At 48.3% G+C, this 15754-nt stretch overlaps 1 protein-coding gene across 1 annotated transcript in view; it reads right to left on the bottom strand.

Moving 5' to 3' along the window:
* Positions 1-15754, bottom strand: part of MYO1F (myosin IF) — a 58824-nt gene that overhangs the window by 29728 nt on the left and 13342 nt on the right. Inside the window, exons 2-7 of the mRNA XM_053372596.1 lie at positions 14348-14485; positions 8264-8353; positions 8013-8107; positions 1492-1579; positions 908-997; positions 469-600 (exon numbers count right to left, since the gene is read on the bottom strand). Of these exons, the coding sequence (XP_053228571.1) occupies positions 469-600; positions 908-997; positions 1492-1579; positions 8013-8107; positions 8264-8353; positions 14348-14485 (633 nt within the window). The remainder of the gene's footprint in view (positions 1-468; positions 601-907; positions 998-1491; positions 1580-8012; positions 8108-8263; positions 8354-14347; positions 14486-15754) is intronic.

The raw sequence follows: 15754 nt of genomic DNA, 5'->3' as shown, positions 1-15754 counted from the left end.
GCATGTTGTGAGCTCATCCCTGTGCCTCCTTGCACAAGCACTTTTCTTTACTTTCTCAGTAGTTACAGATAGGTAGCCGTGTTGGTCTGCTGTAGTCGAAACAAAAATTTAAAAATCCTTCCAGTAGTACCTTAGAGACCAACTAAGTTTGTTATTGGTATGAGCTTTCGTGTGGTATCTGAAGAAGTGTGCATGCACACAAAAGCTCATACCAATAACAAACTTAGTTGGTCTCTAAGGAGCTACTGGAAGGAATTTTTTTATCTAATTTCTTACCTTACAATAAAATTGTAAGGCTGTCACCATGCTGTACTTCACCTAGCCACCAGTAGGTGGCCACGGCCACTCCAGCATGCTTGCAGAACAGGAGGCAGGCAGGCGAGGAAGCAACAATGCATTAGATGCGCTTCTTAGGCAGATGCACAACTAGACACTTAACTGACCCAGCCCTGCTTCGTCAGCTCCTACCTGGTAATAGATATGGAAGTTCCTCTCGCTTTCGTTCTGGCTCACCACACGGGATTTTTCCAGCAGGAAGTTGGAGATCTTCCCGCCATCGGGCTCCCCTCCACGACTGAACTGGATCTCAAAGTACTTCCCCTGGCAGGGAGAGAGGAGACACAGGCTCGTATTGAATGTTTGCCCTGAAACCAATGGGCATGAGTCACCAAGGCCCATTTGTTTCAAGTGCTCTCTGAGTAGAACTTAGCAGGAGACAACCCACAGCACCGGAGGCAGGTCATTTTGCAAATTGTAGGAATCTCAACTAAAAAACCCCCCAGCATGTATTTTGGCTGTTTGGTCCCCTTCCTTGAGGTCCCCCATCCTGTCCTATTTTCAGCAGCAGGAACCAAAGTTGGAGGCTCCAAGTCTTCACTCCCCAAACAACCACCTTGCAGAGACTTACGAATCGACTGGAGTTGTTGTTCCGGACAGTCTTGGCATTGCCAAACGCTTCCAGCAGTGGGTTGGACTGGAGAATGATATCTTTAACGTGCTGGAAGGAAGAGAAACCGACGTCGAGAGAGCAAGGCAAAATGGAACTTAAATAACTCTGAATTCAACCCAGGATCCTGCGCTGGGGAACCCCCAACCTGACCTGTACCAATTCAGGGGCAAGGCGAATGTTCAGTTCATGTTTTATAATTTATTTGTGTTTCATTAGCCTTGAGGGCTGGTGAGCGGAGGGTTCGATCCTGCAGGGCACCGCATCCCCAGCAGCTTCCCTGCAGGGAGCATGCCAGTGAAGGAAGACCTGGTAGCCCCTCTGACCCATCTAAGAGTCCCAGATTGCTCCCGAGACGGCCCAACTTGAGCAGGGGCGATCTAAGGCTGCTTTAAACCTGACTCAACCCACAGCCAGATCCTAAATCAGCCCGAATCAGTTTGTCATCCAGCCAGATGTGGAGCCCAGACCTAGCCCATGGGACAGGAAGCAGAACTGAAACAAAACACAGACTTGGGAGAGGGTCAAAGGGCGAAATGACCTACCTGCACCTTTTCGCCACCTCCGGAAACTTTGGAAATGTACCCCATGATGTACTTGGCGGCCACCGTCTTCCCTGCACCACTCTCGCCGCTGAAAGACACACGTCAAAATGTCAGAAGCTGCCTTGTATACAGAGTCAGACCAACATGGCCTACCTAGTTCAGCATTGCTGACAGCCGTCTGTCTCAAGAGACAGCGTGTTTTTGGGGGTGAAGTCAAACCGCTGCGTGAGTGGCACAGAAATTACCTCCCCGGGGCCCAAGCCTGGTCAGTGTGTCTGGAGGTCCTGGGCTGTCCAGATGACAAGACCTGCCTTTCAGCCTTGCTGGTGTCCAAAGGAAAGCAGAGCAAGATGTTTGGCACCATCTTGGCTGCAGGAGTTGCTGGAAGAAGGCAAGCAAGGCGCCATCCAACCGCGAGGGCCGTCTTACCCATAGAGGCTAGTGGCGCGGGGCACCAGGGCACCAAGTTCTGGAGGGCGCCAGTGAAGAGGCGGAGGCTGGACGTGGCACCTCCTGGCATCAGCTCGCTGCCCTTGCCCGCCTCTGCCATGCCACGCCGAAGCAGCGCCGCGCCCAGAACCTTTGTCTGCCGTGGCCACCGTGGCACAAAGCGGCCAGCTGAGCTGGGAGGCACCACGTCCAGCCTCCGCTTCTTCTCTGCCGGAGGAGCCGCCCTCCAGCCACTGCCCACATCCTCCAGCCCCACTGGCAGGGATGTCCTCCCTAAAAAATTCTGGGAAACGTAGGGAGCTTTGCACCACAGCGCCGGATATGCTTAAGACGGCCCTGCCCGCCGTAGGGACTTCGCTCTGGATATGTCTAGGATTTACTCCTGAGTCCTTTTGTCTCCCAAATATATCCCGTAAGGCAGCAGAGATTTGGGATCCCCGTTTTCCTTCTCCTAGATAGGAGACAAGCCCCACCAGCCCCTCACTGCTGAAATAAAAAAATTAAGGTCTTCTGTATATAATAAATGTTCATAAATGTACCAAGCAAACACATACATAAATATATAAACCGCATGTCTGAAGCAGCACAGGAAAACAGCCCTGGAACCATTTTTGACTCCCAAACTGACCAAATGTTTTCTCTGCAACGTCAAATGGAAAAGCCTCCCCATTGTCTTTTCCTTGACAAATCCTGTCTTAATGGTATGTCTGTGAATGAATAGGGTGAGCCTATGACCTGGCTCAGGAACTAAGTATTTGTCATTACAAAAAACTGGCCAGGATCCCCAGGGTATCCAATCAAGTGAGCATTAACAGGTAGCCTGCCAGACAGGAGGTAAACAACGCACTCAGATTTCTGTTGTAGACCGCCTTTTCTGTGATGTAGGTATGATGTATCTGGGGGTGGTCTTGGACTCCAGGGCGGGCAATTTAAAATGTCTATATAAGGGCGGACACACCTTGATTCTGGGTCCTCCTTCTCTATCCTGCGTGTGAAGGGGGCACCCTGTTGCAACAGTTCAGTAAAGACCAGGCTTACAAGCTGCTTTGCTTTTCAGTATTCTCTGTTTGGTCTCTGTTCTTTTCTCCGACCGATGGAGAACCTGCAAAGGACTCTGTAAGGGCTCTTGTGTCCCCCCATAAGGGAAGAGGGGCAGATTTTCGTTTATTACACTTCCCTCTACAGCACGGGCAGAAACCGCCTTCTTGACCATCGGGCCCACTCACGGTCTCATCCATTCTGTCCACCGGAGCCTGTCTTTACCTGGAGGGGAAGCCTCTAGCTCACCGAAGGCTTGAGACCCTCCGGCTCCCCTCGAAGCCCAAGGTTTGGGAAATCACCAAGGTTAAGGGGACCCCAAGATGCCCTCTTTGTTATTATGGGAAGCACCCCTTTGCCCCATGAAACTTTGCTTGCAATGCAAACCTTCTGCTAGAACGCCGCAGACTTCAATGGGGAAGTTGCTCAACATTTTGCAACAAATCTGTTGCAATGATCTCATCAGGGAAAAACAAACAAAACCCCCAAGCCCTAAATTTATACAGTATATATTTTTTCCTTTTCCTTTTCCTTTAACAACAGGCCTCTTCCTAAGTCACTGCAGCCGTGGTAAAAAAACACAACCCCACGCCTGCCCCAGGAGTTCTGCTTGAAGGGCAACGGCAGAACTTCTGCAAGAGGAAGAAGTGTCTATGTTTGTATGTTAGTGTCTGCGTAACCTTCATGCTGAGTTTTGAGTTGCTCAATCATCCCAGATGGTCCACAAATGTTTCATCAGGGGGGAGCTGAAGTGGTCTCCTGATTGCTGGGTTTCTCTTTCTTGCCATTGGAATGAGACACCCATATGAATTCAGAGAAGGTTGATAGACTGGGCAGATAAGTTTGTATCTCTGACCATTTATAAAAAAGAGGCTCAGGTGAGTCAGGATTCCTCCTCCTATCTGCCAGAGCTGGGATGAGGAAACTGTGGTCCTCCAGATATCACTCCCAGGTGGCTAATAATAAAAGATGTTGGGCGTTTTGACCTATAAAGCCTTAAACAGCCCAGGGCCGCAATATCTCAAGGACTGCCTCTCTCCATATAAACCGACCCGGACTCTGAGATCATCCTCTGAGGCCCTTTTTCGTGTGCTTCCTCCATGTGAGGTCCGGAGGGTGGCAACACAAGAACAGGGCCTTTTCTGTGGTGGCTCCTCAATTGTGGGAAGGTTCGCCTGGTGCCTTCATTATACACAGATATTCCCTGAGCTAAGAAGAAGCAAAATCTACGGCATGCAAGAGACGGGAGAACGCATCTATTCAAGAACAGGGAATGCCTCTTTTTAGAACAGCAATAGGGAAATCTGCCCCTTGTCTAGATATCACTGGAGGAACGCAGAAGAGTTGCTCACTCCTGAGAGCAGGGAATGCCTATTATTATTATTATTATTATTATTATTATTATTATTATTATTATTATACCACCCTATACCTGCAGGTCTCAGGGCAGTTTATAAGATAAAAAGACAAAATAAAAACAAAAGATACATAATGAAAATAAAAACACGGACAACCCAATAACCTCCCTCTTCCCCAACACATTTTAAAAGGACATCAGATGTCAATCAGCCCATGGCCTGATCAAAGAGGAATAAATAATGAAGGCGCCAGGTGGGCATCCCTTGGGAGAACATTCCACAAACGGGGAGCCACCACATAAAAGGCCCTGTTCTTGTGTTGCCACCCTCCGGACCTCACATGGAGGAAGCACACGAAAAAGGGCCTCAGAGGATGATCTCAGAGTCCGGGTCGGTTTATATGGAGAGAGGCAGTCCTGGAGGGATTGCAATCCTGAGCTGTTTAAGGCTTTAGAGCAGGGGTCAGCAAACCTTTTCAGCAGGGGGGCCGGTCCTCTGTCCCTCAGACCTTGTGGTGGGCCGGACTATTTTTTTGGGGGGGGGGAAGGAACGAATTCCTATGCTCCACAAATAACCCAGAGATGCAGTTTAATTAAAAGGACACATTCTACTCATGTAAAAACACGCTGATTCCTGGACCATCCACGGGCCGGTTTTTGAAGGCAATTGGGCCGGATCTGGCCCCTGGGCCTTCGGTTGCCTACCCATGCTTTAGAGGTCAAAAACATCACTTTGGGTTGGGCCCGGAAACTAATTGGCAGCCAGTGCAGTTGGACCAGAATATGCTCAACCTGTTTTGCCCCAATAAACAACCTGGACCCTGAATCCTGCGCTGAAGTTTCCTAACCGTCTTCAGTGGCAGCCCATGTGCAATGTGGACCAGTAACCTCACCCCGAGGTTAGATTAAAGGTAAAGGTAAAGGGACCCCTGACCGGTAGGTTCGTCGTGGCTGACTCTGGGGTTGCGGCGCTCATCTCGCTTTATTGGCCGAGGGAGCCGGCGTACAGCTTCCAGGTCGTGTGGCCAGCATGACTAAGCCGCTTCTGGTGAACCAGAGCAGCGCACGGAAACGCCGTTTACCTTCTCGCTGGAGTGGTACCTATTTATCTACTTGCACTTGGACGTGCTTTCGAACTGCTAGGTTGGCAGGAGCAGGGACTGAACAATGGGAGCTCACCCCGTCGTGGGGATTCGAACCGCCAACCTTCTGATCGGCAAGCCCTAGGCTCTGTGGTTTAACCCACAGCGCCACCCGCGTCCCTAGATTAGATCACGGAAAAAAACATGAGGAGTTTTCTATCCCCTGAAGCAAAGCAGGGAAGCCCTGATGCATCTAGGTTTCACCCTCGTGACAACCCCAAAGCTGGGAGAGGCCGTGAGGCGGGGCAAGGGACCGAGTGGGGATTAAACCCCACGGTCTCTCTACCTTGCCAGGACATCAGGCTTCCCAGCTGCCAAGGACTCCATGATTCAATATATAATGATTTATATACAGTGGATGCTCAGGTTGCGAATGTGGTCCGTGCAGGAAGCACATTTGCAACCCGCAGCGCTGCGTCTGCACACACGCAGGTCGGGATTCGGTGCTTCTGCGCATGCGCAAAGCACGATTTAGCGCTTCTGCGCATGCACAAGCGCCGAAACCTGGAAGTAACCCATTCCGGTACAGTCATTCCTCATGTTACGTCCACTTCATGTTATGTTCTTTCAGGTTACGTCCCGGGTTTTGCTGCTCGTGCATGTGCAGAAGTGCAAAATGACATAACGCGCATGCGCAGAAGCGGCGAATCACGTACGTGCGCAGATGCGCCGCTGCGGGTTGCATTCTTTTCATGTTGCGAACGGGCCTCCGGAATGGATCCCGTTCTCAACCAGAGGTACTACTGTACTTCCGGGTTTGGCGCGATGCGCAACCCGAAATCGCACAACCCGAAGCGTCTGTAACCCGAGGTACCACTGTATTTCAAAAGAGCTTAACACAACTTTTTCCAATTAGCAATCAATTCACTTTGGACTTCCCCTCTGCCCTCCTTCCTGCTTTCCCTAATTTTCCAAATAATGATCCCTGTTACAGTCCTTCTGTGCCTTATCTTCTCCACAATATTTTCAAATATAGGTTTTACCGCTGCTCTTTCTCTAAGGCTACTTGCGCCTCAACACATTTTACAGTATTTTTTTAAATGATGGAGTATCCTGAAATGGCAAAGCTAACTGGAAGACTTAGAGATAAGGACAACAGAGACTTTAAACAAGACTGGGAGCTGTTTATGTTGTATTTACAGAAGCATTGTAAAGAAGTGGACTCACTAGCAAGGTTTGAGCAGACACAACTAACAAAGCAAACATAGAGATCAAGATGTAATAACAGGGAAATAACAAAGTGAAAACAATCATGGTGTAAAAATGCTAAGAATATAGCAATATTCAACTTAAAGAATGCAATATTAAGGTATAATATTGAGGGACTTGACATCTTTCCGCATGGCCTGCAAGACAGAGCTGTTCCGCCTGGACTTTGGTTTGGACTCAGTCTGACCCTTCTGTTTCCCTCCCCTTATGGTCTTGATCTATGGGCTACTTTTAAAATGAGGCTGCATTTTAACCTGTATTTTAAATTGGGTTTTTTTCTTTTCCTATTATGTTTTTACTGTAATTTTACTGGTGTTAGCCGCCCTGAGCCTGGCTCTGGCTAGGGAGGGCGGGGTATAACTAAATATTATTATTATTATTATTATTATTATTATTATTATTATTATTAAAATAAGCAGGAGGAGTTAATGTGTAAAGAACCAGAAGAGGAATTTGAGGGAAGCTGGGTGTGTGTGTTGGGAATTGTATTTCTTCTTCTTCTTGACATAATGTTATTGTGATGAATATAAAATTGTAAAACTTAATAATTATTTTTTTTAAAAAAAGCAATCTTTTTTCTAAAAAAACCCGACCAACCTTTTCCAATGCTCCTTCTGAAGGAGGTGAGGACAGGTGACCCCACCTAGGCCTGAAGTCACCCCCCCAACCAGGCCTCAAAACTGTCCAAAATTCATTTCTTGTCTTCTAAAATCCACAGCTAAAGTTTTCCTCTGTTTTCTCACAAGATGCTGTGCAAGGGCAAACCGTTACTTTTATCAGTACGAGAGAGCTTCAAAAAGGCTAATGAATAGGCTCTGTTCAAAGCAAGCCTGAGAACTGACTTTTATCTCATTCAGTTGCAACATCTTGGACATGCTGAACCACAAGGCTCCTCGCCCTTTCCTGGGAAGAGTACAAAAGAGTCCAAGACAGGAGCTTTCTGTTCGCGCTCAGAGAAACTCATGGGGCAGGACTCTTGAAGAGGAGGAGAAAGGGGAGGGAACTGGAAGGGGAATATATGCTCTGTGCAAATGACTGTGAACCTGTGCTTGTTTGTGAATCTATCACACTTGCTCCTTCTACCAGTTCATGGATGGTAGAAATAAAGCTTTTCCTCCGAAACTATTCCTTGAGTGTCTGTTGACTCCCATTCTCCCTCTCCCGGGTGCAATACTTTTTCCCACCCGAGGGCAAAACCTTATAAGGCGACACTTCAATCCTGCCTCCTAATTTCACTAGTTGGACTTGCCAATTTGGCAGGTCAGCCGCCAGTCCTCTTTAGCGTGGACAGTGATTCCATTCTGTTTTACCCTCCGTCTCCTTACCTGATGATGACGCACTGGTTCTCCCCGTCGATAAGCATGTTTCGGTACATGTTGTCGGTCAAGGCGTAGATGTGGGGCGGGTTTTCGTACTGCGCCTAGGACAGAACACCAGAGAGGCGTGAATCCGGGGCTCCTGCTGCTGCCAGACCCGTGTCAGAGGGCAGGGAGGGGCTCGGCCACCTTAAGAAATTGGGGGGCCCACGGGCGGCCCCCTGACCCATTCTCCCAGACCCACAACTCCAGGGCCTTACTGCTCCTTGGTAGAGTTCCACTTCCCGGTCCGTGAAATAGGGCATTTGCTTAAAGGGGTTGACAGAGATGAGGACGGGTCCAATATAGGTCTGAGAGCCATCTGTTAAGGAATAATCTGTCTGTCTGTCTCAATATATTTTGTCTCTCTCTACAGGTAACCTATAGAGAAATATCAACAACCTCAGATATGCAGATGACACAACCTTGATGGCAGAAAGTGAGGAGGAATTAAAGAACCTTTTAATGAGGGTGAAAGAGGAGAGCGCAAAATACGGTCTGAAGCTCAGCATCAAAAAAACCAAGATCATGGCCACTGGTCCCATCACCTCCTAACAAATAGAAGGGGAAGAAATGGAGGCAGTGAGAGATTTTACTTTCTTGGGCTCCATGATCACTGCAGATGGTGACAGCAGTCATGAAATTAAAAGACGCCTGCTTCTTGGGAGAAGGGCAATGACAAACCTAGACAGGATCTTAAAAAGCAGAGACATCACCTTGCCAACAAAGGTCCATATAGTTAAAGCTCTGGTTTTCCCAGTAGTCGTGTATGGAAGTGAGAGCTGGACCATAAAGAAGGCTGATCGCCGAAGAATGGATGCTTTTGAATTATGGTGCTGGAGGAGACTCTTGAGAGTCCCATGGACTGCAAGAAGATCAAACGCATCCATTCTGAAGGAAATCAGCCCTGAGTGCTCACGGGAAGGACAGATCCTGACGCTGAGGCTCCAAGACTTTGGCCACCTCATGAGAAGAGAAGACTCCCTGGAAAAGACCCTGATGTTGGGAAAGACGGAGGGCACAAGGAGAAGGGGACGACAGAGGACGAGATGGTGGGACAGTGTTCTCGAAGCTACCAGCATGAGTTTGACCAAACTGCGGGAGGCAGTGGAAGACAGGAGTGCCTGGCGTGCTCTGGTCCAGGGGGTCACGAAGAGGCGGACACGACTCAAGGACTAAACAACAACAAATAGCCTGTTGGATGAGGCCAGTAATGCATTTAGTCCAGGGTCCTGTTCTCATAGCAGCCAGCCAGATACCTATGGGAAGCCTGGAAGCAGGATCCAAGCACAAGGGCAACTCTCTCCTGTCCTGGGGTTTCCACCAACTGGGATTCACAAGCATCACTTTCTCCACCTGTGACTAATAGCCATCGAAAACCTGTTCCTTCTCCTTGGGCGAGGGAGTTCCGCAATTTAAGCCTGCGCTGTACAAAGAAGCTGCGGTCAGGCAACATCTGGGTTGTTTTTATTTAAATTTTGATTATGCGCTTTATGGGGGTTTTTTAAATTGCGATTTTACCATATTTTTCACTCTGTAACACGCACCAGACCATAACACGCACATAGTTTTTAGAGGAGGAAAACAAGAAAAAAAATATTCTAAACAAAATAGTGGATATATGATTTTTGTGGTTCATGCTGTGGCCACGGACATGTGATCTGACAGTGAGTTTGGAGTAGCCCAATGCAAAAATCCTGAGGATCCATGTGGATCCATGCTTTGTAACCACGGAGGAGGGAAGGAAGGGGAACCATGGATCCTCTGCTCACGACTGCAGCAGATCCCCCCCGCCACCCGCAGGCATTCGCTCCATAACACGCACAGACATTTCCCCTTACTTTCTAGGAGGAAAAAAGTGAGTGTTATGGTGCAAAAAATACGGTATATTGTGAACCACCTATGGATATAGGCGCTACACAATTATTATTATTATTACTATTACTGCTACTACTATTACAGTGGTACCTCGGGTTACATACGCTTCAGGTTACAGACGCTTCAGGTTACAGACTCCGCTAACCAAGAAATAGTGCTTCAGGTTAAGAACTTTGCTTCAGGATGAGAACAGAAATCGCACGGCGGCAGCGGGAGGCCCCATTAGCTAAAGTGGGGCTTCAGCTTCAGCTTCAGCTTCAGGTTAAGAACGGACCTCCAGAACAAATTGAGTACTTAACCCAAGGTACCACTGTAAATAGTATAATAATAATAATAATAATAATAATAATAATAATAATAATACAGTGGTACCTCAGGTTACAGATGCTTCAGGTTACAGATGCTTCGGGTTACAGACTCCGCTAACCCAAAAATAGTACCTTGGGTTAAGAACTTTGCTTCAGGATGAGAACAGAAATCATGCTCCGGCGGCATGGGGAGGCCCCATTAGCTAAAGTGGTACCTCAGGTTAAGAACAGTTTCAGGTTAAGAACGGACCTCCGGAACAAATTAAGTTCTTAACCCGAGGTACCACTGTAATCTGAAGGTCCACAGAAGTTCTAAGAATTATCATGCAAGAGAGCTGGAGATGGGCTTAGTCAAAGTCACAGGACTCTTTAGCTATGTGGGATAAAGGCACACACACCGAAACTGAAAAGCCGTTTCGCTTTCATCTTCCGGCTTAAAAATAGCACCACCCACAGCAGCCGTTGTGAAAAGGACTTCCGTACTGCGGCCTGAGTCATCCAGAATCGCCACAACCCACATAAGTCAGGTGCCCAGGGTGATGCTAAAAGGTCAGGTTCGCCCCCTGAGGGCTGGATCCGAACCTGGGTCGGATGCTCCTGGACCACGCAAAGCAGAACCCCAGCCACTGCCTCTCGACGCTGCAAGTGCAGTTGGTGGTTGCTGGGAGGGTGGGAGCCCAGGAGCCCAACAGTAGCTGGCGCCAGAGAGAAGGCCGGATGGTTCTGGCTTGCAGGGCGACCAAGTTTGCAGGCGCAGCCGCACCTTGGGCCAGTTGTACATGCCATGGCGCCTTGGGGTCCATGGGCCACTGCCCCCCTCGCCTCGGTCAGCCATGCCCCGGCCCTCACCTGCTTGCTATGCTACTTACAACCAACCTGGGAGCTGAGCTTCCTCTTCCTTAGTCCCGGTGCTGCTTCTTGCAGAATTCAGCAAGGACCAACCCACCAAGTGTCCTGATTTTCCAGGAATGGCACCGGATTTACAGAAGCCATCACGGCTTCTTATTTTGAATCAGAGTTTTGTACAATTTTTGTTCCTTCAGCTTGTAAACTGCCTTGAGTATTGTAAGATAGAAAGACGGTATACAAATTAAAAATGATGATGATGATGATGATGATGATGATGATGATGATGATTCTATGACTGCCCCTGAACCGGAAGGCCCAATTTATCCTCCTTAGCTAACAGCTGCCAGTGGATCTCATCTCCATGGGTTCATTCTAACCCAGCCTCTCTCAACCTGTGGGTCCCCAGATGTTGTTGGAGTACAACTCCCATCACCCCTAGCTAGCAAGGCCAGAGCTCAGGGATGATGGGAGTTGTAGTCCAACAACATCTGGGGACCCACAGGTGGAGAACCGCTGTTGGCAAACTAAGGCCCGGGGGCCAGATCTGGCCCAATTGTCTTCTCAGTCCAGCCCTCAGACGGTCCAGGAATCAGCGTGCTTTTATGTGAGTAGAACATGTCCTTTAATTTAAAATGCATCTCTGGGTTATTTGTGGGACCTGTCTGGTGTTTTTACATGAGTAGAATGTGTGCTTTTATTTAAAATGCATCTCTGGGTTATTTTTGGGGCATAGGAATTTGTTCATCCCCCCCCCAATATAGTCCGGCCCCCCCACAAGGTCTGAGGGACAGTGGAAAAGTTTGCTGACCCCTGATCTAAACCATTTTGCTTATTAAACAGAGCTGCTGGATCAGACCACAAAGACCCACCAAGGGCAGGGGCATCTCCTCCTCCAGATGTTGCCAGACTTCAGCCTACAACTGCCATGCTGCCTCGAGTTGGAATCCAACAACATCTGGAGGTTTTTTTACAGGTTTCCCCCTCCCTGACCCCCAAAATGGGACAGAAATCTAGGTACGGAATGCCTCTTTTTAAAAGAGGCATCTTCCCATTTCTTGCAGGAGTTAGGGAAGACTGCTTCTCAGAGCAGCACCAGGGGATTTCGCAGAACTGTGGAGTTGGAAGGGACCCCTGAGGGTCATCTAGTCCAACCCCCCGCAATGCAGGAACTCACACTGGGAAAAGAGTCCCTCGATGGGAGCAGCAAAATATTTGGGAAGTGGGCAGAGAAATGGGCTTGTGGAGCAAAGAGGAGGCTTTCAGCGCTCTGCTGGGACGGCCAAATTTGGCGAGGATGACAGGAGAGGAAGAGCGGGGCGAGGAAAGTACTTGGCCACAAACCACAGGGACATCTGAGCGGAAGTGACACAGGGGGACAGCAGCACAGGCAAGAGCAAAACTATAAATTTAAGAAGGGTGTTGACAAAGGCTGCCTTCTGAGCTTGGAAATAACCTTCAAAGTCAACAGGTTACTTCCAAAGGTACCCAAACAGAGGCGGCTCTCTGCAGGACCAGGTCCACTTGATAGGCACGGAAAAAATTATTAACGGGTTACTTCTGACCCTCGTGGAAAATTCTACACCTCAAGAAAGAGACACATAGAGCCAAAAATGAACAACCTCCCCGAAGCAGCTGATATAAATCATCCAGTACTCAGTAAGAAATCACAAAGACAAAAACCTGAAGCAAAGAAGAAGAAAAGCAAAAATATCAAAACACGAAGGAAGTCAAAGATAACCCACCGTGTCTGCAAAAAACAATGGCAGAAACTTTACAACCTAATCTCATCATCCTCTGAAAGGTAAAGGTAAAGGGACCCCTGACCATTAGGTCCGGTCATGACCGACTCTGGGGTTGCGGCGCTCATCTCGCTTTATTGGCCGAAGGAGCCGGCGTACAGCTTCTGGGTCATGTGGCCAGCAGGACTAAGCCGCTTCTGGCGAACCAGAGCAGCACACGGAAACGCTGCTTACCTTCCCGCCGGAGCGGTACCTATTTATCTACTTGCACTTTGACGTGCTTTCGAACTGCTAGGTTGGCAGGAGCAGGGACTGAGCAACAGGAGCTCACCCCGTCATTGCGGGGATTCGAACCGCCGACCTTCTGATCAGCAAGTCCTAGGCTCTGTGGTTTAACCCACAGCACCACCCGCGTCCCTTCATCATCCTCTACACCTGGCTTAAACAAATTCACCTCAAGGGGCAGTAAAGAAAAAGGCTAAGTAGGAACAATCAAGGCAAAGCCCCAGTCTATATCTGAGAATGAAACCATGAACCAGAGCTCTGAAATACAACAATGGAAGTAACTTCCCAGAGCCCTGGAAGAATAACAACAGACAGCACAGGTAGTAGAGAGGTGGCGACCCATAATATCAACGGGAACATACTACAGGTCCAGCAAGTTTCGAGCCAGAAAAAAGGCTGGAGCTTGCTATTAATTCCCCAAAAACTTGTGTTCACCAACTACCCAAAACCGATAGATCGCATAAAGCATCTCTTGAACATCTTAAATGACAGGTGTAGTAAAGCCAACTGATATAGTTTCTATAGAGTATTTATACTATGATGGTCACTCGGTACGAGGAATGATCACCTTCCATGATCAAAATCTGGCCAACCTTATCCACAGAGCAAGACAACTAGTCACAAAGGAAAGGATAGAAATACTAAGGTTCTTCGAAAATAGGGTACCAAAGACCTCCCTCTTTGAGGCCAAGGGTGATCAGCCAATGGCAAATGAGGATCAGAAAAAGGATGTTGACAAGCTGGAAGGTGTGCAGAGGAGGGTGACCAGACCTGATGAGGAATGGTTGAAGGAGCTGGAAAAGAGGAGGCTGAGGGGCGATAGGAGAGCCATCTTCAAATATCTGAAGGGCTGCCACATGGAAGAGGGAGCAAGCTTGCTTTCTCCTTCTCTGGAGGGCAGGACTTGAACCCATGACTTCCAGTAACAAAGAAAGGCGATTGTGACTAAACATCACGTAGAACTTTCTGACTGTAAGAGCTGTTCGACCGTGGGATGGAAAGTGGCGGAATCTCCTTCCTTGGAGGTTTCGAAGCAGAGGTCGGGTGGCCTTCTGTCACGGATGCTTCAGCTGCATTGCAGGGGGTTGGACTGGATGACCTTTGGGGGTCCCTCGCAACCCAACAATTCTAATTCACTGCCCGAAATGAAAACAGATGCCCCGACTCTGATCACGACGGGCACACGTGGCACGAAACGGCTAGAAGGGAACGCAAGAAAGAACGACGGAAAGGACGAAAAGGATACGAAGATATAGTCATCCATGAACCGCTTCTTCAGATTTTCGACGATGGCGTCTTCGTTGATCTTGCTGAGGAGGACCATGTCGTCCACCCCGCTCTGCTTGACATTGTGGCTTTGCCAATGGAACCGCTCTTTGCTGCCCTGGAAAGATTTGAGAGAGAGAGAAGAAAGCGGAGTCAGGCCGGCAGAATGGATCCAGAGTTCGGATGGATGGATCTGTCCATTTACACTTTCATTCAGCCTCTGATTCCACCCCCACCCCCCAGTTTCAACTATTTTTTTATTTATTACCATGGAATCGTCGAATCATGGAGTTGGGACCCCAGAAGGTCATCCATCCCAACCCCCCGCAATGCAGGAATCTCCGCTGAAGCATCCAGGACAGACAATAATGCCATCCAACCTCTACTTAAAAACCTCTAACCCTTAAAAAAAACCCTTCACTGGAATATCACAGGGCAGTCTGCAACACAAAAACACAAAACGAGAACACAAAATACATAATAAGCAAAAACAAAACAAAAGCAAAGCAACAACGATCACAGACCTCCCCCCCCCAACATTCCTCAGGTGAAAATAAGGACATTTCTCACTCCCATCAAGCGACCCTCCTTGATGCCCCCATTTTTGGCACACAACACCTCCCCCTGAGCTTTTCCACCACTTCTCCAACGGGACACAAGAACCCTGAGAAAACTCCTTAACCCCTATTTTATTTTTTAATAGCAAGCTTTTATTAAATTCTCGAAAGTTTGACATATACACTTCAATACGTAATGAATTTGTCTTTTTCCGACTTCCCACCCCTTCTCTCTCCCCCGCTGCACAATACCGTCCAATGCTTATGCCATCAAATTCAATCCTGTAATTCCTAATACCTTCTGTTGCACATATTTCAAATCCCGCTTGCAAGTTCTGTTCTATTCTATTCTATTCTATTCTATTCTATTCTATTCTATTCGTATAAACACACATTGATAAATAGATTTTAAAGGTAAAGGGCCCCCTAACCATTAAGTCCAGTCGTGGCCGACTCTGGGGTTACAGCGCTCATCTCGCTTTATTGGCTGAGGGAGCCGGCGTACAGCTTCCGGGTCATGTGTTCAGCAGGACTAAGCCGCTTCTGGCAAATGAGAGCAGCGCACGGAAACGCCGTTTACCTTCCCGCTGGAGTGGTACCTATTTATCTACTTTTTGGCATGCTTTCGAACAGCTAGGTTGGCAGGAGCAGCGACCGAGCAACGGGAGCTCACCCAGACGCGGGGATTCGAACCGCCAACATTCTGATCGGCAAGTCCTAGGCTCTGTGGTTTAACCCACAGCGCCACCCGCAATAGATTTTAGAAAGACGCAAAATCAGACGTGGATGCACAAAGCATTTCTTAGAGTAAGGGAAAACAAGGCTTTCTT

This window comes from Podarcis raffonei, chromosome 18 (assembly GCF_027172205.1).
Source record: "Podarcis raffonei isolate rPodRaf1 chromosome 18, rPodRaf1.pri, whole genome shotgun sequence".
NCBI lineage: Eukaryota > Metazoa > Chordata > Lepidosauria > Squamata > Lacertidae > Podarcis > Podarcis raffonei.
The sequence above is the reverse complement of the archived record's forward strand: the minus strand, read 5'-3'. Positions and strand labels throughout refer to the sequence as shown.